Raw genomic sequence first — 27,136 nt, forward strand, 5'->3', positions numbered from 1 at the left:
GTAGGAAAAAGGTATGTGAAAGTCAGATGGTTGCTGCAGGCAATACCAGCATGCCTGGGTGTGTCCTCAAATTCCAAAGAGTTTGTTTCTTCAGCTATTAGTTTTTATATTTTTATTTACATTGGTATATGAGGCAATTATCTGGATTATGGAATAGTTTGGGCAAGTGATTGGAGCTTGATGTACTTGTAGCAAGAAAAATCTTTTGGCCCTGTCCTCAGACTTTGAATATAGGAAAAACTCCTCTGACACCCATGATAGCTCAAGTGATATCAAGGTCTGTAGGTTGTATCCTGAGGGTGTGTGCAAGAATCATAACAATACTACTTCTACTAACAAATATATTCATGTGTATGTTAGTTCACATATATATATGGATTTGGTATTTTGGAAAGGAAACAATGTTTCTCAGAAAACCAACAAAGGTAAGTTAATTGCTTCTAAGAGAAGGTCACTTATAATAGTCAAACTCACACCTTAGCCTTTCTCCTGAAATGCCAGTTATGACAGACAGCTTAAGACTGTTCATTACTATCTTGAACGTAACAGTTAATTAGCCGTTGAAAAATTAATCTTCAGTTTAAAGACACACATCTTGAATGAGTTGAGCTATGGCATGGCTTCATGCACTCACATGTCTTTACTCTCCATCGTTTGGGCATACTCTGTAGCTCATCTAGTTATTACTGAACCTTTATGAATTGCAACCTGACATTAAGCAAAATCACAATTAGTTCAGTTCTACATTGTCTTTGTAGATTAAAAAAAAAAAAAAAGTGTGTTTTTCTTACAAAATAGAACTCAGTTTGGTAAAGGTTGCATTAATTTGAGTATGTCCTTTTACCTGTTACGATGTTTGTAGTATCCTTTAAAAAATCATTGTAAGTTGCTAGACAGATATGGACTGTTGAGACAAATGGAAATGCAGACATTATTTGCTTATGTGTGTGGCAATTTGGCTGCAAGTAGTCATTTTAATTCTGAGGTGAATTTACTTTTTGATTGGAAAAGTTATGACAACAGTGCTAAGATGAAAGCTGTTAAGATTACAGCATCTGAATTTGAAAAGCGATCTGTTTTGGCCACATCAAATAAAAACCTATTGGCATTTGCACAATAGATACGTGCTCTAGAACTGAGCTCTGACTGTAATTTTGATCCCTGTTTCTACAGCATTCGGCAAAAATAAATGACTTGGCAAATTAAATTAATTGTTCTAAATGCCAACTCAGTTGCTTTCATAATTTCAAGTATGTGTAAATAGTTGTAGAATGGTGCTACCTAGTTTCAGATGTTAAAGTCCTCTTTGATAGTATCATAATACAAAACTTTTGTAATGGATAGATTTTCTGAGCTTTTCTTTTGCTCCCATTAACATGCATGTAAGAGAGAGGTTACAGAAGTTGACCTTTACTGCTATTAAACAGTAAATGCCCATTCCTTCTCAAATTTAATGGAACTCTTGTTCTTATCTGGTCTTCCTACAACTCACCCACTTCACATTCAGAAGGGTGGAATCTCTTGTGCTACAGACACAGCAGCTCAGTCATTTAATGCTAGCTGTGGTAATGAAATGCAAGTAAGCATTGCATAGGGACATATACGTTGTCTGGGTGTGAGCCAGATCAGGTCCAGAGGAAATCTGGCCATGTTTGTCTGTTGTCACGTCCAAGCTAATTAGCTGTGTCAACCATTAGAGCTCATTACTTTTAACTCAGGATTGCACTAGCATGTCTAGACTGTACCAGAACAGGCTAGTAGGCTTACAAAGCACTGTTTTGTACCTTCTCCATGACCACAACAGAGTTGCTCTGGTAACTCATAATGTTCACATCATAGCCTTGTTTGTACTGTGCATTGAAAGAAAGAAGGCAAAAGCTTTTAGGAATAAACAGTTTAACACCACTAGAAAAGATCAACCATGAGTTCAGTTGTAATGACTAATTTTCCTAATTCCATTATCTAAATATGTCAAGAGTGGCAGGTCTGTTTTCTTCTATTATTTCTCCCCTCTTGAGAATATATACATGTATATATATCTCTCTCTAACTGGAAGCATATGTCACTGAAAATCACTTTAGTATTAACATTTATCAGTGTATCAGCACAGAAGAGTCTGTTCTTTTGTGTTTGCCCTAACTATCCTGCCTTTCATATTATTTACACTGCCAGCCCAAACTGATTGTGGCACCGTGAATATCTTATAACCAACCTACTCTTTTGCCATGTCCCTCTAAAGCAGATTGTAAGAATATCATTTTAGAAACAAAAGCCTCCTAGGAAATAAATATTTTCATGCTATCACAATGATTTTCTGATATACATTCAAAGATAGACCTATTTCTAACAGCATGAGAAGCGTGTTTGTTTTCCTGCTTGATGACTGACTAGTGCTGTAGTTGATATATGCTCATGACTGTGTAAGTACAAAGGCAAGACAAAGAGTTCATTTCTGTGCCAAGAAACCTGGGAATAAAGCTCCTAACCTTTCTCCTGTGATTATTGTAACTTCATGCCAGTGGAATCTATGTGTCTGAACAAAAAAACTCTAAAAAAACTTCCTCTTGTTTCTGTAAAAGGAACCATTAAATTTGCAGTGGTCTCTCTTCAGAGTGATTACTAGATTAAAGATCTGCTGTAAGTAAGCCTGCAGTCATTGAGCAGAGTGTTTTCCAGCCATTACTTGAGAAAGACAATGCTTTCCCTGTTAGTAGCTTGGCTTTGCTACTTCCCCTGGGGAGCTACTAACACAGCTTACAGGAAATGAACTTACAAAACATTTGTAAGGATTTATTTCCTAGGATGGGTAACCATGGAGAATGTGTCTTTCGTTGAAGGTACATGCCTCAAAAAGTGTGAAAAACTCACTCTGGAATAAAAGACAAGCTAACTGAGGGTTTAGGCATTTCTATATTTGGCTGTGATTACAAGAGCAAACAGTGCATGAGGATTCTTCTTCAGCAGTAGTAGGGGAAGCATTAGGATAACACAATAAGAAACGGACAATATTATCTTTTATATCTTCCATCTAGTTTAAGGCAGATCATATAAATTCCCAGTGCAGTCAGTGAGTAGAAGGGAATGCTTCCAGATCTCCTCAGATTTTTCTCATTGCAGTGAGTGAGCCATTCCACCTCTCCTTCTGTATCCTCATTATGCTGGGAAACCTCCTGGAATGGCCTGTCTTTGCAAACTGAGAGCAAGCGGGCTGTGAACGTGAGTACCTCTCATTTAAGTGTTGCAGCCAAGTCCAGATCTAATTCCGGAACTACTGGGACATTAATATAGTGAGAACGGGATTTAAGAATGAGATTAAACTTGGGAAAGTGTGCTAAGTGTTAAGGATACTTGTTTAAGAAATTACATGTATTAGTTTGATAATATTTTTAACTGCCTTTATCTAACTGTTGGCACATTCTTAACCATTTGATCTTAGTAGGCATTCTGTATTTTTAACCTCTAGAGGCTGGATGAGTCTTTGTCCATCTTGAGAATTTTAGATCATTGTATGTCTGAAATGGCACAGTTCTTTGCAGATGTAATACACAGTTCTGCAGTATCCCTGTAAGTAGACTTCTCATCAAAGTTAATAGTAGTTATACAAAAATGTCCAGAGAGTGTGTCCCATTCACCTATTAAAAATGCTTCAGATAAGAGCTTCACAGTCACAAATATTAATACCACTACTGACAACCCAGTCCCTATAGGCAAAAAATGTAGGATTGATGTGTGTCTGTGCACACAAGCGCACACACATAAGGTAAATACACATAGTGTTGAATAAAGAAATTTAAATTGGAACTGAAATCCTTTTCACCTACAAAAGTTAGACATTTTCCAAATTTGCCCTTCATCCTGCAAAGCTTGATGACCCTGATAATGCTCAGGTAGGTCTATGAATCTGCATTGCTGTTCAGTAAATATATTCAGTTACATAAATTTGTTACAACCCATGATTTTAGTATTAGCAGATAAGTAGAGAGGCAGCTGCATTTGTTTCACTAATGCAGAATATTAAGGTTGTTTGGTTTTTTTTGTTTTGTTTTGTTTGTTTTATTAATTTGTTTTGTCAGTTGTGAAATACAGGAAAAATCTTGAAAGCAAAAGAAAATTATTTTCTCCAAAACTTCCAATTTAATTCTTGAATGCAATTCCAAAATACTTATTAACTGCTGCCTTCTCTGATTAAGTTCTGACTTAGCATTAACTGAGTAACTACTTTATATTATTTCTAATTAGTTTAAATTATATTCCTAGTTTATATTGACCAGTTTTCTATAAAAATAAATATACAATCTACCACAGAGGAGATTGTTGCCATACACCGTGTGGTCTGTTATATTGTCCTCAAGTACTTCAGAAAAGCATAGGTATTCTGTCTGTCTGGTTATCCTACAAGCCACTCCAGAACCTTCACAATACAATGTCTTTGCAATATTTGGCTTTATTGAGCTCAGTTATAGTCCAAAACAGATTCTTCAATTCCAAAACATTTGTTCCATTGTAATAAAATTCATAGATTTTGCAACATAAATCCTTTTTAAGATTATATGTATGTCTCCTTCTTTGGGTAAGTTATACCTTTTCTGTATGCTAGTCATAGCTCTGTAGAACCATAAACTTTTCTAGTCATTTCTTTTGATTTTTTTTCTTTTTTTCTATGCTTGATGAAGGGGAAGTATTCATAGTGCCACTGATAGAACATTGATTAACTGCGGTGACCTTTGTTAATTTAATTTCTGTTGACCATATGCTGTATGGTATTTTCAAGCTCATTTGTGTTATTGAAACCTCATGATTATAATAAATTCCCACTAGGCGACATAAAAAAAGTTGTGATAAAATACAAAGAAAACTTGTGTAGGTTTTCAGATTACAACCCAACCGTTGGGGAAGGTAGGTATGATTTCTACTGCTCAATGGGGAAACTGAGGCACTGGCTGTGTGTGCTTACTCTTACATGTTTGAAACAGGAGTGAAAAGGATATAAGAGGGGAGCTGATATACCTCCAGGATGAAGCTGGGATATGTTTTTAAGCCTGTTTACTTTGTGAAACTGCTGTGAGTAGAAAAACTGAAAAAGGGAGGAGAAAATGAGAATAAACAATATGTCTGTTAAGTGGGATAACACTTAACCTCCTTTGATTTTTCTTCTTCTTTCTTATACACTGTGGAACTTAAATATTAAGATAAAAGACTATTCACATTCCAGTTTACATGAAATAAGATTGATTTTGTTTTAAATGCTAGTTACGGGGGAACTGAAATTAAGTATTTGCCCCTTTGGTTAGCTGGAAAACATTTCTAAAAGCAGCTCCAGTTATATATCATGCTCCAGTCTGGTTTTAGCAACAGGAGTCTGTGAGAACATTCAAGTTAAGGTTTCATTATCTATATTCACCTTTGTCTGTTTGCACTAGAGTGAAAAATGCAAGGAATTTTCTGGCTTGTGCACAGGACTCAGCTCAAATAAGTTTAATGAGATAACACATTTGGTTTTGCGTGCAGATTCATACCTGCTGACACACAAAGTTGAAAATGTAGGAGACAAGAAAAAGAGCACAGTGCTGATATAACAATTGCTGTCCCAAACCAGGCAAACCAGTACTTGAAAAGAAGCCAAAAATACCTAGAAAAATTAGAAACCTTAAAAAAAAGAGCTTTATTTTGAGCTAATGAGAAGAGTGAAGTGCTCTCCATTGTCCAATGTGGATTCTATGCTCTCTTGTTACCTTCAATATAAGACAAAGAAACATTTCTGGACGTTATTTCTCTTTCACCAGAACCAGCATTCTACTTTGGAAATGATGAATACTATGTTGATGAGAGTGCTGGCTATATTGAGGTACGTGTCTGGAGGACTGGAACTGATCTGTCTAAAGCTGCCTCTGTTACAGTGAGGTCTCGCAAATGTGAACCAATAACTGCAGAGGGTAAGTTATTCTTTTGCTCTAGATTCATAATGCATCTCAACAACAAGTGCTAGTAGATTTGTTCTTAATACAGATTCAACTACATAAGATTAAATTTATACGTCTCTTCCTCTTAGCAGATCTTTCTTAGAACAAATTAAGTAGTTACAGAATGTCTCTCAAAGAAACAGGAGTAGGAGCAACTGTGAAGTACAACACTAAGAGAAGTGCCTTCAAATCCTCACATAAAACAAAAGGCAGTTGATAACTGCCTCAACAGTACACTCTGGGCACAGAGTTAAAATCACTGGCAAGCATGCAGAGTTTCCTCCTCTCATTTTTACTGTAGTCAATGAGAAATTATTATGTAGTATCCTGTTCAGCTAGAGGATCGCTACAGCTATATAATTCAGTGATGCAGAATCAAGTGTTAGTGTATTCTATCTTTTTTTTTTTTTTTTTTCAGAAACCACAGTGTTTAAAACTAAGACATTCATACAGAGACAGCATAAAAATTGTCTCCCTTAGATGCTTATCCTGAGCATAACTGGACAGCAGAGTTTATCTTCTCAACTAATTTTTAATGAGGCAAAATTGTGTAAAACTTTACTGTTACTTCAGGAATATCTAAACATGGTATATATGTATCAAATATAACATATAAAATATTTATAGTGTTTCTTATTTAAAAATAAAATTATGATGTCTGAAAAAAACATATGATTACTTAATTTCTGAACTTGCTTTATATTATCTGATGTCTTTATCTTATCCTGAATATTTAAGTTGTCTTCCTTCTAGGGGAAAAGAAAAAAAAAATCCTTACGGTAAGTTTCTTAATTCATTGTGCCAGGACATCTAGGATCCAAAAGTGGGAATGGCACAGCTCTTGGGTTCTCTAGTCTGTTGGTCACAGCCTGAAAGCTCTGACATGGCTGGCTGCCTGTAAAGCCATGAATCTGGTTCTTGGTCTTACGCAGTGCAGCAGTGGGTCTGCTGCACTGGGCTCTCAGTCCTGACATCCGGACTTAGAGGCTTAGCTCAGGGCTAGAGCAGCAAGGACTCTAGGCAAGTGTTCATCTGATGATGGCCTTTAGTTTTGTCAAATTCACAGAATTTCAAACGTTATTTCCATTTCAGTGAAACTCTTTCCCCCAAAGCTTTGTTTCAACAGCTCTGCTGCTTATTATCCCCCCAAAATGAACGTTAAAACTCAGTCCTAAAGTCATAGATGTCTTTAATGCTTTGGTTCTGAGGTAGAGTGTCATATTTTAGTTAGTATCTTGTTTGCTTTCTTCTCTTTGGCTTGTTAGGGATTGGCTTGCCTTGCCTAAAGCAAAACAAAACAAAACAAAACATAAGAGCAAACCAAACCCAGATCACTCTGTCTTTAAAATTAAGTTGTCAGACCTCATCTGACATGGTCTGAAAAGAATTTGATTCTTTTAGTTTCCATTCATTCTGTTTTACACAACTCTTCTGAACAGCAGTTCTTCTTTACAGTCAGCTCAATGGACTTTTCTCCTTCTCTTTTTACATTAGTCTCTAAAATTCCATCTTTTTTGTAGACTAATATGAAATTTCTTACCAAAAGACTGATTCATCTCCAGAGTCTCTCTTGAAGGTTTTTGTTTGCTTTCATTTCTCACTTAAAACAAACTTTATTAGTTTTAGTGGAATAACTGTTCATTTACAACAGAACAGAATCAGCCCCATTTTGTGACTTGAATCAGTAAACAACAAGGAGCTTTATATTGACTTGTTTGATTGTATAGTCCCATTTAAATGGTCAAAAGATACTTTTGCTTTCCATGACTGCCAAAATTTGGAAAAATTTAAAATTATATTTAAAGAAAAAATAGGTTCACCTACAATTAACTGCCTAATGATATATATTTTTATTTTTCATTACATGTAATGCTTTTTTTTTTTTTTTTTTTTCCATTGGTAGCTGGAGTAGATTATGTAGGCATCAGTCGTAATTTGGATTTTTCCCCCGGAGTCAATATGCAGACGTTCCGTGTGGTAATTCTGGATGATCTTGGACAGCCAGTGTTAGAAGGAACTGAGAAGTTTGAGCTTGTGCTAAGGATGCCCATGAATGCTGCCCTTGGAGAACCCAGCAAGACCACCATCTTCATTAATGACTCAGTGTCTGACTGTGAGTAATATTTTTTTTTACCTTTTCACATTTATGCAGGAGATGAATGAATGCAATACACAAAAATATCACTTGTCTGTTTGAATCACACCAAAGCCAGTGAATCTATAAGTTTCACATTTCAGCTACAATGTGTTAAGTCATCTGCTGTCTGGCTGCTTATGTTATACAACTGGTACAGTGTAATATAACTAAATTTGAAATAGTGGAGGGAAGATATGATAACTTTTGCAATTATACTTTACACATATTCTTTATGTTTTTCTGCCCAGTGCCTAAGATGCAGTTTAAAGAATCTGTATATGTAGGCAATGAAAACGATGGACAGGTATCTGCCATGCTATATAGGAGTGGGGATACCCGATACACCTCCACTGTGAGATGCTATACAAGGCAAGGTTCAGCTCAGGTAATGACGGACTTTGAAGAACGTCCTAATACTGACGACTCCATCATCACATTCCTTCCTGGTAAGCTCGTGATCTTATTTTAGAAGCCTTTAGTCTACCATGTTTTATTTTGGTTTGCTTTGTTTTGTTTTGTTTTGTTTTAACTGTGTCTTCTCATAAAGTAGTGCGAAAACAACCACTCTGGAACACCAACCTTTTTTCTATAAACAATGGGCAGAGTGCACAGAAATTATGTTGTCTCTTTTTGCTTCACTTCTGACCTAGAGGGATAATCAGTAGGAACCAAAAGGACATATCTTCGTATAGGTTCAGCCTGAGTGACAGGATCTGTTTGATAGCAAAATCAGATTCAGCGTAAAACAGTAAAAGAAGTACAAACCTGCTGTCAGAAAGGAAACTTCAGAAGCTCTGCTCTTTGTTAAGCAGATTTCTGGTAAATACATATGACTTGCACTGAAATGAGTAATGGATCTTTCAACAGGGATATAGCGCTCTAATTTCTGTTGGAATTTTTTTTTCACAGAGAGGCTTTCCTAAGGCAGTTCACCAGTATCAGGTACTTAATATCTCACAGCAGACATTAAATACAAATAAATCAGATGTTACTACCCTGAAATAATATTGCCTGATTCCTTCTATTTGTGCAGAAGACAGCTTAGTCTTTTAGTCTTTTAAGTTTACACACACATGATATTTTTTGCAAGCCCTAAACAAGTCCTGTCATCAGCATAAAATCCTTGGCATGCCTTTATCACAGAAATTACCATGTTCATATTTCTTTATTCAGAGCTGGCCTCAGCTTTTAGTGCTGTCATGTAGTCTATACCTCTTCTGTGCAACCAGGAAAGAAAGACCAACTTTTTAGGATTAATGGATCTGGCACCTTTAGGAAGTGACTTTCCTCTCTTTTTGAGTGTTGCTCAACCATTTCTCCGTGAAGACAAGTAGCAAAGGCATCTGCTAGGATCATATCTTGTTTCCATAAGCTTCTTAGGCATGTCTAATATGCCACAGTTTCAGTACAGTTTTCACATTTCCCGTGTAACGATGAACAGGATGAGTATTTTGACTTTTTTTTTTTTTTTTTTCCCCTCCTAATGGATAATTTGTTTCCTATAGAGATAAAAACAACCTCAGAAAAGTACCACAGTCAGCATCCTAGTCTGGTTCTTCATCTTGAAGGGCCTTGATCATATATGCATGTATAATGATGACAAAATACTGTAAATTGACCTCATGTCTCCCATACCCTGTGCTGTTCCTTTTGTCAGGGATATAAGGAGTCATTCTTGTGACAGGTCTGACACTGGGAGCCAGACATTCTTGCACACCACTTGTAACTCTCGCTGCCTAAGACAATGCCTTTTTCCCAGAGTCTCTGAACATCTAGTAACTCTGGACACATTGATTTGTAAATCCCTAAATTGAGCATTTTGCAATTCCAAAGCATTTTTAAGGCAGTATTCATTGTCACTTGAAATCATTGCAAGTTTCAAAGACATTAAAATCAAATGGAATAATAGAAGGGAAGGTCCACACAGTTGGAGAGTGTCCAATCAAAAGACAATTGAAATAAAAAACTCCAGGACAAAATTACCATTGGTACTAATGAAAGTTCCTATTACTCTGCTTCCTTGTGCAAGTATTTATTTTTAAAATGCACGCTGTAAGAAAGGTCACTGAGAAGGAGTATATTATTTTAAGATAAAACAAAAGAAACAATACGTGTGAAGTGGATATACCAAATAAAAACTTGTCTTAGAGAAATCCCAAAATGGTGGATTTGACTTTAATGAGTTTCCATTAATGGAAAGGTAATGATCACGAGTTTTGCCTTCACTGTTAACTTATATGGTGTCACTCATTAACTTATATGGTGTCAATGTGGATGCCTTGGCCAGCAGAAGCAGCCTGTGGTTTCTTGAGCTTGGAGAGAAGTACTGTAATAGAGAAAAAAACACCTAAATTCTGCATGATACTACCTTTGGAATGATTGCAGGTGAAACTGAGAAGCCTTGCACACTGGTGTTTATGGACGATACTTTCCATGAAGAAGAGGAAGAACTACGTCTGGTTCTTGGCACTCCAAGAAGTGATTCTTCCTTTGGTGCCTCTATTGGTGAACAAAATGAGACACTGATAAAGATTCGAGATGATGAAGACAGTAAGAAATTATTTTGTTGTTATTGGCTTTAGGAAGCCTATTTATGTGCTCTAAAAACATTTTTCTTCTATTTACAGAGGCTATTATTAAGTTTGGTGAGACCAAATTTAGTGTGAGTGAACCAAAGGACACAAGGCAAGTAGCAGTTGTAAAAATCCCAGTGCTTCGCCTGGGAGACACTTCCAAGGTTTCTGTTGTGAGAGTTCATACAAAGGATGGATCCGCTACTTCTGGAGAAGACTATCATCCTATATCGGAAGGTAAGATCATTCAGATGGTTATCACGTCCTACTATTTGTTTTTATTCATGACTGTAACATAATGTTTGAAACATTAACTTTATGAATAGAATACTTTGCAACCACATCCATTAATACGTTTCACTATTCAAATTCAGTATGGACATGATCCCATGTGGTATGCAACAGCCAAATTGCTCTTGAAATAGTAGATACCAGTGGATATATTTACAAAAGAATTGTGAATCATTTGAAAACATCTGTAGCTCAAGTAACTGTGGAAGAAATGTGTGAGTGCCACCTTAGTAACATCTGCAAAGTGTTAATACCATTATTCTGCAGAAGCGTCTATTCAGAGGATATAGTTTTGTAGAGTTTTCTGAAGCAATTGTTTAAGCTAATGACTTTTGCTCTATGTAGGAATTAATATCTATTTCTGCTTATTTTTCTACTTTCATAATAATTAAGCTTTCTTTCTATATCTCTGCAGTTCACTGCCAGCTGCTCCTCTCTGGTAATGAATGAGGAGAGAAGTTGTGCAACAGAATGAGAAATTTCTTAGCTGATAAACTTCTTTCCATTAACAGCCCACCCACATGGTTTAGTGAATGACTAATAGAGTTTGTAGCACTAAGACTTTTTTTTTCTTCTAAACCTGTCTTGCAAAACGCTGCAGGCGAATCTCTGCTCCAGTGCCTGGGGCACCCCCTCCTTCTCCACTGACCTGGGTGTCTGCAGAGTTTCTCTCACATTTCCTCGCTCCTCTCCCTCTTCCAGCTGCAATTGTCCTTGCCCAGGGATTTTTCCCCTGCTTAAATATGTTATCCCAGAGGCACTACCACCGTCACTGATGGACTCAGCCTTGGCCAGCAGCAGGTCTGCCTTGGAGCTGGCACTGGCTCTGCTGGACATGGGGGCAGCTTCTGGCATCTTCTCACAGAAGCCGCCCCTGCAGACCCCACCAAACCCTTGCCACGCAAACCAAACGCAGTCAGCTAAGACTGAACTTTTTATCTTGCATGACCACTGAAGTCTCCCCAGAGACAATGTTTTTCAAAATACAGTATTCTTTCGTGTAACTCTAGCTTTGTACCTTTTTTTTGGTATATAACATTGTATTAAAATGCATTTTGTTTGAGAAGACCTGACAATGCTTTTTACTTAGAATTCTTCAGTCTTTTGTTCATTCATATATGTTACCAACTTTCATGTAACAGTCCCAGATCATTTTCAAAATACTAAGTTCTATTACACTAAATCTTGGTCTTCACACATCTCTTTTGATGATGATAATGTCTCATTTTCAGTGACATGTGTGTCCACTGCTATTCATTATTATTGTTTTTAGCATCAAATAGGTTAAACTAAATATATGAATAACTGTAATTTGAAAAGTATTTACTGCCATCTCTCATGGCTGGGCCTAGAATTACAGCTTGTTTTGAACAACAGATTTATTTTTAAGTGTCTCATTATGTTTTTAGAAATTGAGTTTAAGGAGGGTGAAACACAGCACTTTGTGGAGATCGAAGTTCTCTTTGATGGAGTGAGGGAGATGAGAGAAGCCTTCACTGTTCACCTGAAGCCTGATGAGAACATGGTCGCGGAAATACAGGTAACATACTCATGTGAAGTCCTCAGCAACAAAATCTGGTAAACAGACCTTCTTGCTTTCTGGCTTATAGCTTTACTCTTCTTTTAAAGTTTATACATGCCATCTTCATTTGTATCTTAAAAGACAAAGAGAATCATCCCAGCTGACACAGTAGCATCTACCCAAAATAGTTTGTTGCCAAGGCAGTAATATTCATGGGTTCATAGAGACAACGAGAGACTGAAGTCTTTAAGATATCATTCCAGACACATTCTCCTCGTAGAATCAGTCCTAAGCACTGATATCCTCTTGGAAACACTCTCTGGCAATACAATTTAATGTCTACGCTGTAAAATGAGCAATCAGGTGAAACATAACTTCTGCTATCAAAACCATGTTAATATTATTCTTGTGTGAAATATATGCTTCTTATCTAGCATTATATCATACATACTTTTAATTTAAATGATATATTCCTCTATTTCTGTATGAAATGTTCTTCAAACTCTTTGGCCACATCATCAGTATTATACTTCTGACTCCACGTAGCCAGACAGCAGAGACACAGCCTTTTGCTGATGACAAACACCCCATTTCCACCAGGAATTAAAGCATACGGTACACATTCGGGTTCTGCCAGAATACTGAAGTGATCCAGGAAAGCTGGAACACAAAGTTAAAGGGTCTGATATCTTCAGTGTTCTGAAAAGAAAAAAATAAGTTTAGCTCTTGCTTTTGTAGTCTGCAATATACTTTCAAGTGCCTCAACCTTTTCTCAATAGTTCATCCAGTTTAGATTTTAGAACTTTTGGGACAATGTTTTAAAGGCTAAACATATTCTGATCAAGGTCCAGCTTGAATCCCCTTGTTTATTTAAATGTTCAGAGAACTGTTTCTGCCTTTTCATTGTCAGACAGCCAAGGCCATTGTTTACATTGAAGAAATGAACAGCATGGCAGATGTCACCTTTCCCTCTGTCCCTCAAGTTGCATCCCTTTTGATATATGATGATACTTCTAGAGCCAAAGACAGAACCAGTCCCATAGCTGGCTATCCTGTCATCTGTATTACAGTGAGTATCTCTGTAGAAAGAGTGAACATAATCAATGTATGCGTTTTGTTCAGTGGATTTTAGGTGCTCAGTATCAGTCCGTATTGTTGTGAGTCACACATGAGTTCAAGCTAGAACTATCCTAAGAGCTAATCTAATTTGTCTAGGTAACAAATCAATTTTCAGGACAAAAAGCATAGGAAAATGTTTCACTTTTTCATCACTAAGAACAGTTTGATACTCACACTATGTCTATAATTGCATGGCTTTACTATTTCCTGCATTATCTTGCCTTAATTTGGAGAGTTAAAATCACTGAAGATAACAGATGAGCCATTGTTTTCAATGAGTGCCGCAGACTGAAAATTGATGTACTAGGCTTCTTTCATTGTAATTTTAGAACCAAAATGTTTGCATGAATATTCATGTGCATTGAAGAAGGTTTTGGTCCATCTACATATTCAATTTTTTTCTCACACCATTCCTTACACACAGGAATGTATCATATGTTGAGTGATTCTCCTAAGTAAAGAAAAAAAAAAAAAAAACAAATCTTGAAATGCAAAGTGAATCTTCAGAATTAGATCAAAGGTTGAAATTCAAGTTAAAATAGTATGCAGGAGTGTAGTTTGTGCCTTCATAACTATGTTAGGTTTTCACCCATGAACCATGACTTAAAATAATATTTTTATTTCAATAAGCATAATTAGACCTGCCTTTTAATCTACCATAACAGTGCTAAAAGCATGACTATCAGAATAAGATCATTCCTTAAGAGATTTACTGGGGTTGTCAGTTCCATGTTGTTGAGTTTTGTGACTCTTGAGAAATTAAAATTCCTTTACGATGAAGCAAATAAATTGTTAACACATCTGCCTTGTTCTGCAGGCTTGTAACCCTAAATATGAAGACTTTGACAAGACTGGTTCTATATGTGCCAGTGAGAACATCAATAATACTCTGACACAATACCGGTGGCTTGTAAGTGCACCCACTGGTCCTGATGGTGTGACTACCCCCATGAAGGAGGTTGACTTTGATACCTTCTTCACTTCCTCCAAGATGATTACACTTGACTCCATTTACTTTCAAGCCGGTTCTCGGGTCCAGTGTGCAGCTCGTGCTGTGAATTCAGATGGGAATGAGGGTCTAGAGCTTATGAGCCCTATTGTAACTATAAGCACATCAGAAGGTAAGACATCATCACCTATTGCAAAACCCCCAGACCTCTTTTGGATCCCAAATTCCATCCTAACAAAACCTGATAAAATGAGCAGGTGTTTTAACATTAGGGTCTCAGCTTTTCTTCTGTTGTTCATAGAGGTGGTGCAAAAACTCTCTTCTGAACACATCAGAGAATTGTATATAGAAAATGGTTTTTGTCTTTGCTAGTTCTCCACATCTTTCAAAAGTTATCCACACAGCAAACTTGTGTCATCAGGAGAACAATATATAATGTGCATTGGAATTAGTGAAACCTGGTTTGTGTTGGCTTTTGAATTCAATTGTAGTAACGTTGCGGTACAATCTCAGCTCCTCTTAGACACTGGAGAACCCACATGGGAGAGCTATTGTGAATGCCCAGCCAGAAGAAAAACTTCATTTGGCGTTCCGGCCTCACTGGACACCTGAGAATCAGTGTCTTCCTTGACTAAGGACTAAAGCAACTGGTGTCCAATAACAGGGCATAAACAAAATTTTTTCATGGTTGAATATTCATAATATTCATCCTCCTTCTTTCTCCGATACTCTCTTTGTCTCAGATTCTCTGATACCTAATAAATACTGAACTGATGCTGCATTCACTCAACCAGCAGTTACTGTATTCTACCTCCTTTGCCCAGTCAAGTCTTTTCATGAAACTTGTACTGAATAACATTATGAAGCAGAGGTGAAGAACTCACATGTACATGAGTACAGTCTGATATCATATGCTATTTTGTTGTAGAAATCACAGATAACTTGTGTTTATTGTATGATATGGAGAATGCCTAATTATCAACGGTCAAGGTAAATTACAAAACACTGTACTTTATTACCTTTCTACAGTCATTTTGCATTCTTTGTGTCATCTTTGCTGCTTTTATAACTATATTAACTCTTCTGGTGTTTATGAGATCTTACGGTAGATAATAAATTACATGATTGTTCATTTGCAATATCATTTTAATTTCCTTGACCTTTCCAACTTAGTTAAAACATTTTATTTTCTACTAAGTTAGGGCTTTAAGGAGCTTAATAAATGGAATTTCTATTTACCCTTATTCTTTATTCCACATTTTGACTGTAGGCTCAAGTCACCTTTGTTTGAACTATCATGAATCCTACACCCTAAAGAGGACTCTGTCTAAGGACATTGTCTACAAGGTGAAGTGTAATGCTTGTTAAAGGCAGACAACCTTGTGCTGAGTGAGCTAGTTGTGTTACGTGAAACAGACTGGCTATGTTAGTGTGCATTATTTGGATTACACTTGACAAATTTGCAGGGCTAATTAGCTCAGGCTTAGGACTGAATTATCATGCATATATTACTGAGCTTACAAGTACCTGAGCTAACTTGTGATGTGGAATTCGATAATACTGAAGATCATGTACAAAATAAATGAAATTGTTAGATGCTATTTTGAAAGAAGTGCAACGATCAAAGCAACCTGACAAAATCCTGAATATTTTCAACTTTGAGGTTGAAAGTGCATATATCCAGTGCATAAACCAAATTCTCAAAAGTAAGTCAGATTGTGCAAAAAAAATGTATTTAGCATCTTTAGCACATCTTATTGCATTTGAGAAAAAACAAACAAACGACCAAAACCCCAAAAACCTGTCATGTTCAGAAGAGAAATTTTGTTTCCTTATGCCAGAAGTTACCAACTTGGAGCCATTGAGCCAAATGGGGTCCGCCAGAACCAATAAATTCTCCAGGAGGAGAGCCCTGCCTCCTCTTCTCTTTTAATCCCTCAGAAATGGGCAAAGAGCAGAACATGAGCAAAGGGAACTGTTTTGATTTTCCATTTCTGCTGGTTTTTTTCTTTGTTGTGGTTTAAACCTGGCTGGCAGCCAAGCACCACAAAGCTTCTTGCTCCCCTTCCTCCTCCCCAGGGAGTCGGGGGGAGAATTGGAGAGGTAAAGGTAAGGAGACCTGTAGGTTGACATAAATGCAATTTAATAATTGAAATAAACTAATAATAGCAATAGAATATACAAACAAGTAATGCACAATGCAATTGCTCACTACCTGCTGACAAATGCCCAGCCAGTTCCCAGCTAGCGATCTCAGAGGAGAGAAAATCCTGAAACTGCAATCCTGGAAGAGAGCTAGCTAAGCTAACCCTCATCTATATACTGAGCATGACATTGTATGATATGGGATATTCCAGTGGCCAATATGGGTCCGTTACTCTGGCTGGGCTCCCTCACAGCTTCTTGTGCACCTGCACACTGGCAAAACATGGGAAGTTGAAAAGTCCTTGATTTCTTAGCAAAAACTAAAACCATCAGTATATTATCAACATTCTTCTCATACCAAAACCCATACTACATCCAAAACAGAGCACTACTCTAACTACTAGAAGAAAAATTAGCTCTATCTCAGATGAAATCAGGACATTCTTAGAGTACCTTGTGTTCCTTTGCCCATCACATGACAATGTGCTATGATTCTTGTGGCCAGAATGCAGACACTCCTGCATTGAACTATGCAACTAGAAGTTGCATGTATCTCAGATCAAATGATTACAAACCTAATTTTCTGGTCCTGCAAACTGGAACTAATACTGGAACAGGTTGAACTAACCCCTGGATAGGATTGCCAAAATAAGTTGTAGATTCTCCTTTCTTGGAGAAAATCAAAATTCAACTGAACAAGGCACTGAGCAACTTGATATAACTTTGAAACTGGCTCTGCTCTGAGCACAGTATTTCTAGAGATCCTTTGACACAATTATTCTAACTACATTTTGGTCACTAATGGAACGGGAGGCTCATAGGGTCCTATGAAAACATATATAGATCCGCACCCCAGTCTAGAGCCTAAGCCAACTGAACATTGATCAGGTATCTTCTGTAAACCTATGTGCATGCTTAAGAGGTTATGAGGACTTAAAACATATGCCTGAGGACCTCTGTAAGAAAATATGGCACTTGACGCTGACTGCAAGTATGGCTCACACATGCAACTGAAAATGTACAGGTGCAGTATTATCAGCTGTTTTTGAAAATGTGATCCAGTTGATTGAGTCATGATTTCTGTTTGAATCCTCTTTTGCATAAATTCCTGTTCAAACCTCTGGTAAATGCTGCTCAAAGTGTTTACCTGTCATTCAAGAAAATTCTTGTTTTGGAAACTTGTACAGTGTAAAAAAACACACCTGAAAATCATCCAGATTATTTTCTGGGAAGCCCGGATTATTTCCTCTGGACATAAAGTAAAGTTGCTTTCTCTTTTTTCCATTAGGTCTTTGTCAACCTCGTATATCAGGAGTAGTTGGAGCAGAACCATTCTCTGCCAGATTGCGCTATACTGGCCCAGAAGATCCTGATTATGCCAACCTCATCAAACTGACAGTCACAATGCCACATATTGATGGTATGATAAAATCAGCTGTGGAGTTGAGAGAACTCATACAACAAGCTGTTATTTGAGCTATTTTATTGTTCATGTTATGGCCAAAATAATAATATAATCTTTTAACAAGTGGGACCAGAGAAAAATGTGATGAATGCACAAGTACAGTTTGCGTCAACATGGATAGGATACTGTATTGATACATAGTCTTTGATGTGAGGATAAGTGTTTTCAGATTAATTGCATAGTTTACATAAATTGGGCTGGACCTACACTTTTACTGTAAAACTCCTTTGAAGCACATAGAGATATATCAAAGAATTTATTTATTAAAATTAAAAAGCCATGTAATTGCTGTGTGCTTCTGAAAAAAATCACACCAAATCCTGATTGAAAAATATGTCGGAGATTTAGAAATATTTTATTTGGCATTTCATAGTATAAAGACATATTTATTGTGGATAACATTCTCATACATGCTTAGCAGATCAACTTTCTTTGAATTCTAAAGTACTTTAATTGCTGTAAGTACAGAATACAGAAGCACTGCATAACATGCTTGGTGTTTGACAAACCTTGGTTAAACTAAGGAGCTCTGACCACTGGCTCTACTTTGAGCACAGTATTTCTAGAGATCCTTTGACACAATTACTCTAACTACATTTTGGTCACTAATGGAACAGGAGGCTCATAGGATCCTATGAAGACATACCCCAATCCAGCACCAAAATCAGCTTAATACTGATCAGGTATCTTGCGTAAACCTATGTACGTGCTTAAGAGGGTGGGAGGACTGAAAAGGTATGCCTGAGGACCTCTGTAGGAAAGTCTGGCACTTGACAATGACTTTGGCTGACACATGCAACTGAAAATGTACAGGTGCAGTATCGCTTCAGTGATAGTGTTATAAATTAATGTTTTTTAGGCATGCTGCCTGTTATTTCTACAAGAGAGCTCTCCAACTTTGAGCTGACGCTTAGCCCTGATGGAACTAGAGTTGGAAACCATAAATGCTCCAACCTGTTGGATTATACAGAAGTGAAGACCCACCATGGTTTCTTAACTGACGCTACCAAAAATCCAGATGTAATTGGAGAGACCATTCCCTATCAGTACAGCCCAATAATTAGAGGCTTCAATACCTTACGCTTCTACCGCAATCTGAATCTGGAAGCCTGTTTATGGGAGTTTGTTAGCTACTATGACATGTCCGAGCTCCTCACAGATTGTGGAGGCACCATTGGGACAGATGGACAGGTAAGAAACTGTAGCTTGATTTTATACTGTGTTCTTAAAATGAATTGTTTCCCTTATAATGCATCTATGCTAGTAGAAATAAGTGGGTTTTGAATTAATATAGGTGAAAAATGTTCTTTTTTTTCTTAACAAGAAATAGAATTCCCCTAAGGCCATCTTATTTCTTAAAGCTATGTGAAATCCTTGACCAATTGAAATGAAGGGAATAATTTAGTTTGAATTAACTTTGCTATGATTTTTTTTCCCAATACAACTTTGAAGTAATTTAGGACAAACCAATCCCACTTTTCTTAGTCTTTTATCTAAAGGAAGTATGTTGGTATTACTGGTCTATTTAGTATTAGTCTTGGTGTGTCTTAAAAAAGAGTTTAAGAAAGTTGTGAAGAGCCTTCTTGCTGGTAACAGTGGACTGCAGTGTCCTACCAGCTGCTTGGCTGTGCTGATCTCTTGCTTACTGGATAACAAGATCCACCAATGCAGACAGCACAGTGGTCTCGCATTACCCAGCAGATAATTCTTTGGTCAAGTAGCAAAAAGAAGCTGTCAACATGAAATGGCTGAAGAACAGAGCTGTGGAAGTGGTTGAGGAGTTAAAGAGATTGGAGAGATCTTCGGGTGTCCTTTGGAAAATTCTTTCTAGAAATCCATAGCAACATGAAAGCAAAGGATGCATGATTTTTTTCTGATGCAGTGACAGTGAAGTTAATCCCTGTCTTCCTTTTCTAATTACTACATAAGTCTGTCTGATCCCACTCAGGCTCTGGAGTACAAAAGCTGGAGCTATGGAGATCAATTCTTTATGACACAGAAAAGTCTCTTTGATCCTACAGACTGGAAGAAAGATTGGAAGTGCAGTACCTCATTTCAGAAAAGTCTATCCACAGCACGACAGCTGTGTGGTAAAGCTAACTCACTTTCCTGGCTCATTAGCCTTCCTTGTTGGAAGCCACTGTGGAAATGATGAGGCCACTGTGCGAAATGGTCGTAATTTCTCTGCTTTTTAACAGGTGGTAATTTTGCCAGGGACCCATCAGCTTGTCAGACCTCAGTAGACTTACATGCACAAATTCTTACTTTGTCAGTCTCAAATGGCATGAGGCCTTAACAGATGAGAAAAGTGTGTCGTTGCTCAAAGAAACCTATGGGCATGTGCAACAACAAAGCTATTTTACTACTAAAAGCATAGGTGCCAATGGACATGTATATATCTAATCAGATAAGTGGATTTTTCTCCTTTTTTTTCATGCACTTACATGCCTAAAGTCCACCTTACTCTGTGGGTGTCCGCAGGTGATCATAATGTCAGTTTGCTGGACAAGAAATTGTACCAAGCTCTCTTTAGCCCTTGGTTAACTTCCTAGCATTCTGCCCCTTTTAACTAGAGACTATATACTCTGTAAAGTAGAAGAGCAGCACAAAATGGAGCTTCTGCCCTTTATAGATACAAAGTCCTTGATGGACGTGTCATCTCAGTGCTCTGTCATCAGTTATGCTTCCTTGTCAGTTACAGAGACCGGTTCAAGGTCCCTGCCTTGATGGTGGAAGCTCACTGTTGGTGTATCTGCTTGGTGTTGCCCCTCTGCTACAGGCAGATCCTCCTACAGGCACATTCCACTGGAACTATGAACTTGTCAGAGGGCAGGGAAGGCATGCACATGTGGGATGTAAACCTTACACATTCCCACAAGATAAAAATGACAGCAGTCGTCACTGTTCTTAGAATGATTTCATTTCTTCAGCTCATCATCCCTTTGACTATCTCCTTATGCCCATGCGGTATGCAACCATATATTCTTATTTCCCACACAACACAGTCATAAACACTTAAGACCACACAGCTGCCAAGCAGCTGTAACTCCGATCCTGTGACTTATGCAAGCCACTTCTCCCACAGTGAAAAGGAAGACCTGGTATGAATGCTTTCCATTTTAAATACATTTATGTCCTTTAGAGAATAAGCTGATTAGCTGGTTTAGACAAATGTGTGTCTAGATAAAACCTATATATGTCTATATGCATATAAACAAAGGAGAAAATAAGCACCATCCCAATATTTTAGTAAATGAAAAGAACCTGTACATTCAGTTATGGAGGTCGTGCATAAATGGTAATGTGGCTAAAGAAAAGAGCTGTACTTGCTTTAAGCTCCAGAAGTATTACGTACTTTATGTAAGATCCCTCATTTAAAAGCAGAGAGATGAACATGAGATGTGAGAGCCATGAAACTGCAGCTGAAGTCATCCTTTAGTGTCCTGAAGGTTATGGCTAAAAGGTTGCAGTGCGTTATGTGAAATATCAAGCTGAATTACTTCTAGCAGTGAAGCATTGCCCCACAGCCAATATACGCTTCACTGCCCTCCCTATTTCCCCCACCTCCATTTAGTTCTTCTCCAAGTTCGGTCTTTATCTTCACATAACCCCCTCCAGCTGAGAGGGGAGTCAGTCAGTGCCCTATCTCTGTGTTTGTCACCATTGTTGGTTTTTTCTTCTTCAGCGACCAATTAATAATCCTCCTCTGTGAGAGGAGAGCTGGCAGCTATGTTTTTAACCATGGTTTTTTAGTACACAAAAGAAGCTTAATTTCTATTATACAGACAGACCACATCAATAACAGAAACACTCTTAGTACATCCTGCTATCACTGCAAATTTAATAGCTTGAATTTACCAGATATTTTGGCTAGATTTTCAAGCTCAAAAATCTCTTTCTTGATTCTAGCTCTCCAGTACCTGTATGGTCAAACAAAGAAAGCACTGTTGATTCAGACAGAGAGCTTTCTCAGAAACAACTGGCAATATCTTGTGTGATGTGGACCTTCACTTTATGGGAGCTCCTCCTATGGTAGGGGAAGAAGATGAGCTTCAGTCAGCAACAAGTGAGGTGGGAGACCTGCAGCTGGTGTAGTTCTTCTGGCAGTGCTCCTAGGGTTTGCTGCAGGCTGCAGCTGTCTTAGCCAGTTCCCATGAACTCATGAACTGTTATAATACATACAGAGGAGGTCTTGGTTTTCTTTTTTTTTTTTTACTGAGGCCTTTTGCTTGTGACCCATTCTCTTTCTCAATTACTCTGTGCACGAACAAACCCTGTGTGAGTTAGATGCAGCACTCCCTTCAGTATACAGCTTGACACTTTGTTCCTGGTGTCTGCCCATATTCACCACATCTGAAAAATCAGGCTTTTATGTATCTAAAAATAGATTTAGTTGTGCATCTTAAGGAACTTATATTTTAAAATAAAGACCTACTCCTCTTTAAATTGAGCTAATTCATTTGGATTATAGTTCTGTTCTTGTTAAATTTAGGGTCAGCTTTGATGATTAGCAGCAACAGTTTTCTTTTGGACAACCTGCAGTCACAGCCTAAAATTCATTGTCTGTCTTCGGATATGTATAGGCCTTAAAAATGTGGAACTCACCTACCTGAGAGCTCTCTTCCTGTATTTTCAGGTAATTAATACAGGTTGGACTTTACTTCATGAGGACACTGTAAGAGTCCAGTACTACAGACACCTCACAATCTCATGAAAGGAAGATAAAAGGTGGAACAGTGAAAAACAAGCAAGTGACTATCCTTTAGTAAAGTATATGCTGAAGTTTTGGCCTAGACTTATTTGACAGAGTGTGAAGTATCATTTGATCTCATTTCCTACTGTTACAACTGCTGTAGCCAGACAGTTTGGCATCTAAAGGCTTCTGTGTGGTTCTGGCCAAGTATTTATAGGTGGATGTTGCTTTCCCTAGTTCCAGTCCACTGCCAGACTTGGCATGGGGAAGCAAGGAAATTACCATTCAAATTTTATTAACAACAACTAGTGAAGGAAGTCTTTGACAGAAACAAGAAGATGAAGAACTTATATTACAATACTTGAACATATAGATTGATACCTTGAAACTACTGTAATTGAGTACAGCTGAGCAGTTTGTTTTGTTCTCTAACAAGAACAGCTATTCCTGGCCAAACCTGCAAATATCTTTCTTCCAATACATTCACTTCACATTTATGCTACACATGTTCTGGCACTGACTGATTAAAATTCCTGTCTGAAAACAGTTTTTAAAATCACTGATGTATTGCTGAAGCTTATACAAGGCATCTTGCAGAGGTTTTTATTACAGAGGAACAGTATATTTTCAGTTTTACTAGTTCTAGTTTTACCAAAATCATACTTTAAGGAGAAAAGTCAACTCTTCTGAAAATCTCACTAGATACTGTAAAATGCAAATAGACAGAAATCTCTATTTTCAGATTTTTGTGTTCAGTTCAGCCACTACAGTCAAGTTTATGAAAACCCTACAACTTGTGTCCCCTTGACATGGAAGCTCACTAACAGTCAAACCTTTTTTTCTCCAGCTGCAAACACATGTATTTAGTAAGTGCTGGGAAGAAAAAACTCTGCTACAAAGCTAATACACCAGCTGTGTAACAAAGTCAGAGGTTAAATTTTTCAAGGAGTTGGCATTTCAAGGGTGTATTGCATTCTCATCTCCATTCAGACTTCTTTAAACAAACCTGCTTTGCATTTCACACATGACCTACCTGTGTGCCCTCTTGGGGCCAAATCTTAGCTTTACCATATTGGAATTGTGTAAACATTTACTTGATAACATTGTTAAGTTTGTGTGACTCAAATTCACAAACATAGCAAGTAAATGCAATAGAAAATGAGGCTTAGGGTAACTTGGAAGACAAAAATACAATTCTCATTAAAAGTTTGTTTCATTGGGTTATACAATATAAAACATGAACTTGTGTTATTTCTAATTCTTATTTTATCAGTACTAACAGTGCACACACACACACACACGCGCGCGCGTGCGCACACACACTGCCAAGTTCTGACCTCTGGAAGTGCAAGCCAGATGAATACAACACAATATAAATATAGAACAGAGCTCATGCCCCAAAGCCTTAACTGAAAATATTTTTTTTAAATGTTCTCAGTTGTTACATGTCAGATTCTCAAACTAGTTATGTTTTTTTACTTAATGAAGTTTGGCAGTTTGCATCAGAAAGGGGAACAAAAGAAAAACACCTATAGAAACTTCCATTAATATTTCCTAAGTCCTAAATGGGAATTGTCAGCGTTCAAAAAATAGACCTTATGCTATGTGATAATTTATCTTGCAAAGAAAATGTAGGAAACGCTACTTTTTATATCAATGTCCAGTATAAATCTTGTTCTTCCCTCAAATACATGAAATTTGAGATGTGCTATTTGAATGATTTGTGATCTACGTTTTTTCAGATACTAACTGTTGTAAGACTCTCTCCCCTGCTTGGAACAATTTTTGTCTTCTATCTTCTCAGGTTGTTCAGAACTGACATTGACACAGTTTCCCCAATTCGGTTGAGGTGTATCTGTAGTCTGTATTTCTCTCCTGGTATCACAAGGCTAAAAGTTGCACCCACTTATCAGTGTTTAAAATTAATGAATATAATTTTGTCAATATAACTGCTAAAATCTCCTATGCATAGGATGCATAGACACATAATGCACCTGTTCTGTCTCTCCACAGCAGTTGAGATGATCCTATGCTTACACAGCTCTAAGTTACTGTTTTGGTTTCATCAATGTCGCATTGAGATAAAATATGAACAGCTGGCTACTTTCCATAGGCTTTGCAGGCAGTGCTGGAAAGTAAAGATAACTCAATGGAAAGAATGTTTTCTCATGTTTGCCTAAACGGCATTATTAAGAGGGCTAGAGAAGTAAGACTCCTCCATCTGTGTAACACATTCTATTGATTCAATTGTTGGGGGGGACAGCTCACTTACTCTGACACGGTTTTCCTCTGCAGTTAATTTCCTCTTTATTTTATTTTTATTCTATAAAAAGATCATCTGTATTTCATATAGCATGACTTGATATTTTTCTTTTCTGCCTACTGAAGAGTAGTTTTCCCCTTGTGGCATTTTCCTTTACAGCAAGAAAAGAGAAGGACTTGTAAGTTTCAATTTACTACTAGGAGAGAGAGAACTATGGATTCAGTAATTCTCTGGCTATCAGTATTGCAGGTTTTCCTCCATACCTGCAAATCCATAAGTGCCTGAAGAAGGGTGTATGTGCATAAAAAATCAGCTGGTTTAACAAGAGCTCCTTCCTCTCCCTACATGCCGTGAATCACACATAAAGGTAGATATACAGATGCAAGCACATAGACATTCCAAAGTACATACATAAATTCCCAGGATGGGGCAGCATCCCTGCTGCCCAGACATCTCTTTTGGGTTTTGCTTAAAGAGAAGAACCTTCTTAATTCTAGGGTCCTAGAAACTGAGACAATTCGTTTGCACCATGGTTTTAGATTTTTCCACGGAGCAGAAGTAATGTATGGCAAAGGAGCAGTGTTTCGGGCAGACTTGCCCCAGAAGGGATCCTACTGCTAGATTTCCACCAGTACAAACAAGTGGAACTCACTGACACTACGCTCCCACTAAATGGAAGCAAGAAAACCCTAAAATGTGGCTTACAAACCCCATTAATAGATTGCTTTATGTACAGTGTAAGTGAAGAGCCAATGACACCTTGTACTTGAAAATCAAGGAAAGTTTTGAAAGAAGGGGTTTGTTTCACTTGAGGTGGCATAACATACTGAGCTAGAAGGGGGTTTGTGGATCACTGCCCGGGCCACTGTCTTAACTCTCTAACATGGTTCCAGCACTCATAAACTGAATCTAAAAACTAATAGGATTCCAAGGCCTCATTGTTCTTGTTGAATGCCACCATACTGAGGGCTAGAAATTCTTCTGATTTCTAGGCTGTATTTGTCATGGCCATCCTATGCTCATTTGTTCCCATGTCAGCACCATCCTTCATCATCAGCTGCCCCTCTCTGCTGTTCATCTCCTGACGGGTATAGAAAGCATTCTTATTCCCTCTCAGTCTTTGTTGTACTAGGCTAAACAACCCAGCTATTTTTTTCTCTTTGCATCAGATAGTTTTGCCATTCCTGTGATTATGTTGATTTCTTCTTCTACAGTCTAAAATGCAAATTAGGCTTTTTCAGGCATGGATGATCAAAGCTGTTCCAGATAAGCTCTCACTAGTGCTCTCTATAATGGCACGCATGCTTCTAATTTCCACCCCATTCCTCAGTTTATCTTAGGATCATATCACATGGAGAGAGTAGGAAGGTCATAGTTATGATGTGATCAACCCACATGCCAAAAATTTTTTCCCCTCTATTGTTTCTAACCAATGTCTTTCATTTCTACCAGAAATCCCTGTCACTAGTTTCTATTACCTTATACTTCATGCTATAAAATTTCATCTCACTTCTATTATTCTAGTCCTCAAGGTCATTAAATTTTGTATGATATTCCAGTCCTCCTCTACATTATCAATTAGCATTATGTATGCTTATTTTGAAAAGGATAATGGGCATATATTAAATCTTCTTCCACATACCTTTGTCTCTCCCTCATAAGCAAACTGAATTTCAGATCTTTGACTTCAGCGTCTAATTCTTACTGTACAACATGCAGGTGTAGAACAAAAACACACAGAGAAAAGGCAACGTAGTTTGTCTGGGATGACTTTTCAATAGTAACTCATTTGTTATAGTACCCAGCATATTCAATTGTTGATACTGTTCCAGGAAATGACAAATGTTCAATGTTATTCTTGAATCAAAGGCAAACCATGATGCACTGTGGAGGTGCATCATAGCTATTTTTTTTAAATAGAAGTGAGAATTCTTTGTTGTTATTTGGAACGATTCAGCAAATCCATGACTGAAATAATTGCTCAGATATCTGTGCAGATATCCCAAAGAAAAACTTGCA

General features: G+C 37.5%; 1 protein-coding gene across 2 annotated transcripts in view; it reads left to right on the forward strand.

Moving 5' to 3' along the window:
- Positions 1-27,136, forward strand: part of FREM2 (FRAS1 related extracellular matrix 2) — a 138,019-nt gene that overhangs the window by 92,155 nt on the left and 18,728 nt on the right. Inside the window, exons 7-16 of one of the 2 annotated variants that reach the window (XM_033000267.2) lie at positions 5,784-5,933; positions 7,864-8,073; positions 8,346-8,543; positions 10,483-10,647; positions 10,725-10,907; positions 12,371-12,501; positions 13,394-13,552; positions 14,420-14,723; positions 17,985-18,116; positions 19,021-19,352. In XM_033000267.2, the coding sequence (XP_032856158.2) occupies positions 5,784-5,933; positions 7,864-8,073; positions 8,346-8,543; positions 10,483-10,647; positions 10,725-10,907; positions 12,371-12,501; positions 13,394-13,552; positions 14,420-14,723; positions 17,985-18,116; positions 19,021-19,352 (1,964 nt within the window). Of the gene's footprint in view, positions 1-5,783; positions 5,934-7,863; positions 8,074-8,345; positions 8,544-10,482; positions 10,648-10,724; positions 10,908-12,370; positions 12,502-13,393; positions 13,553-14,419; positions 14,724-15,064; positions 15,271-17,984; positions 18,117-19,020; positions 19,353-27,136 lie in introns of those variants that run through there. The other variant, XM_042806128.1, reaches the window with a different exon arrangement.

This window comes from Tyto alba, unplaced genomic scaffold, assembly GCF_018691265.1.
Source record: "Tyto alba isolate M040663 unplaced genomic scaffold, T.alba_DEE_v4.0 Super-Scaffold_45, whole genome shotgun sequence".
Classification (NCBI taxonomy): Eukaryota; Metazoa; Chordata; class Aves; order Strigiformes; family Tytonidae; genus Tyto; species Tyto alba.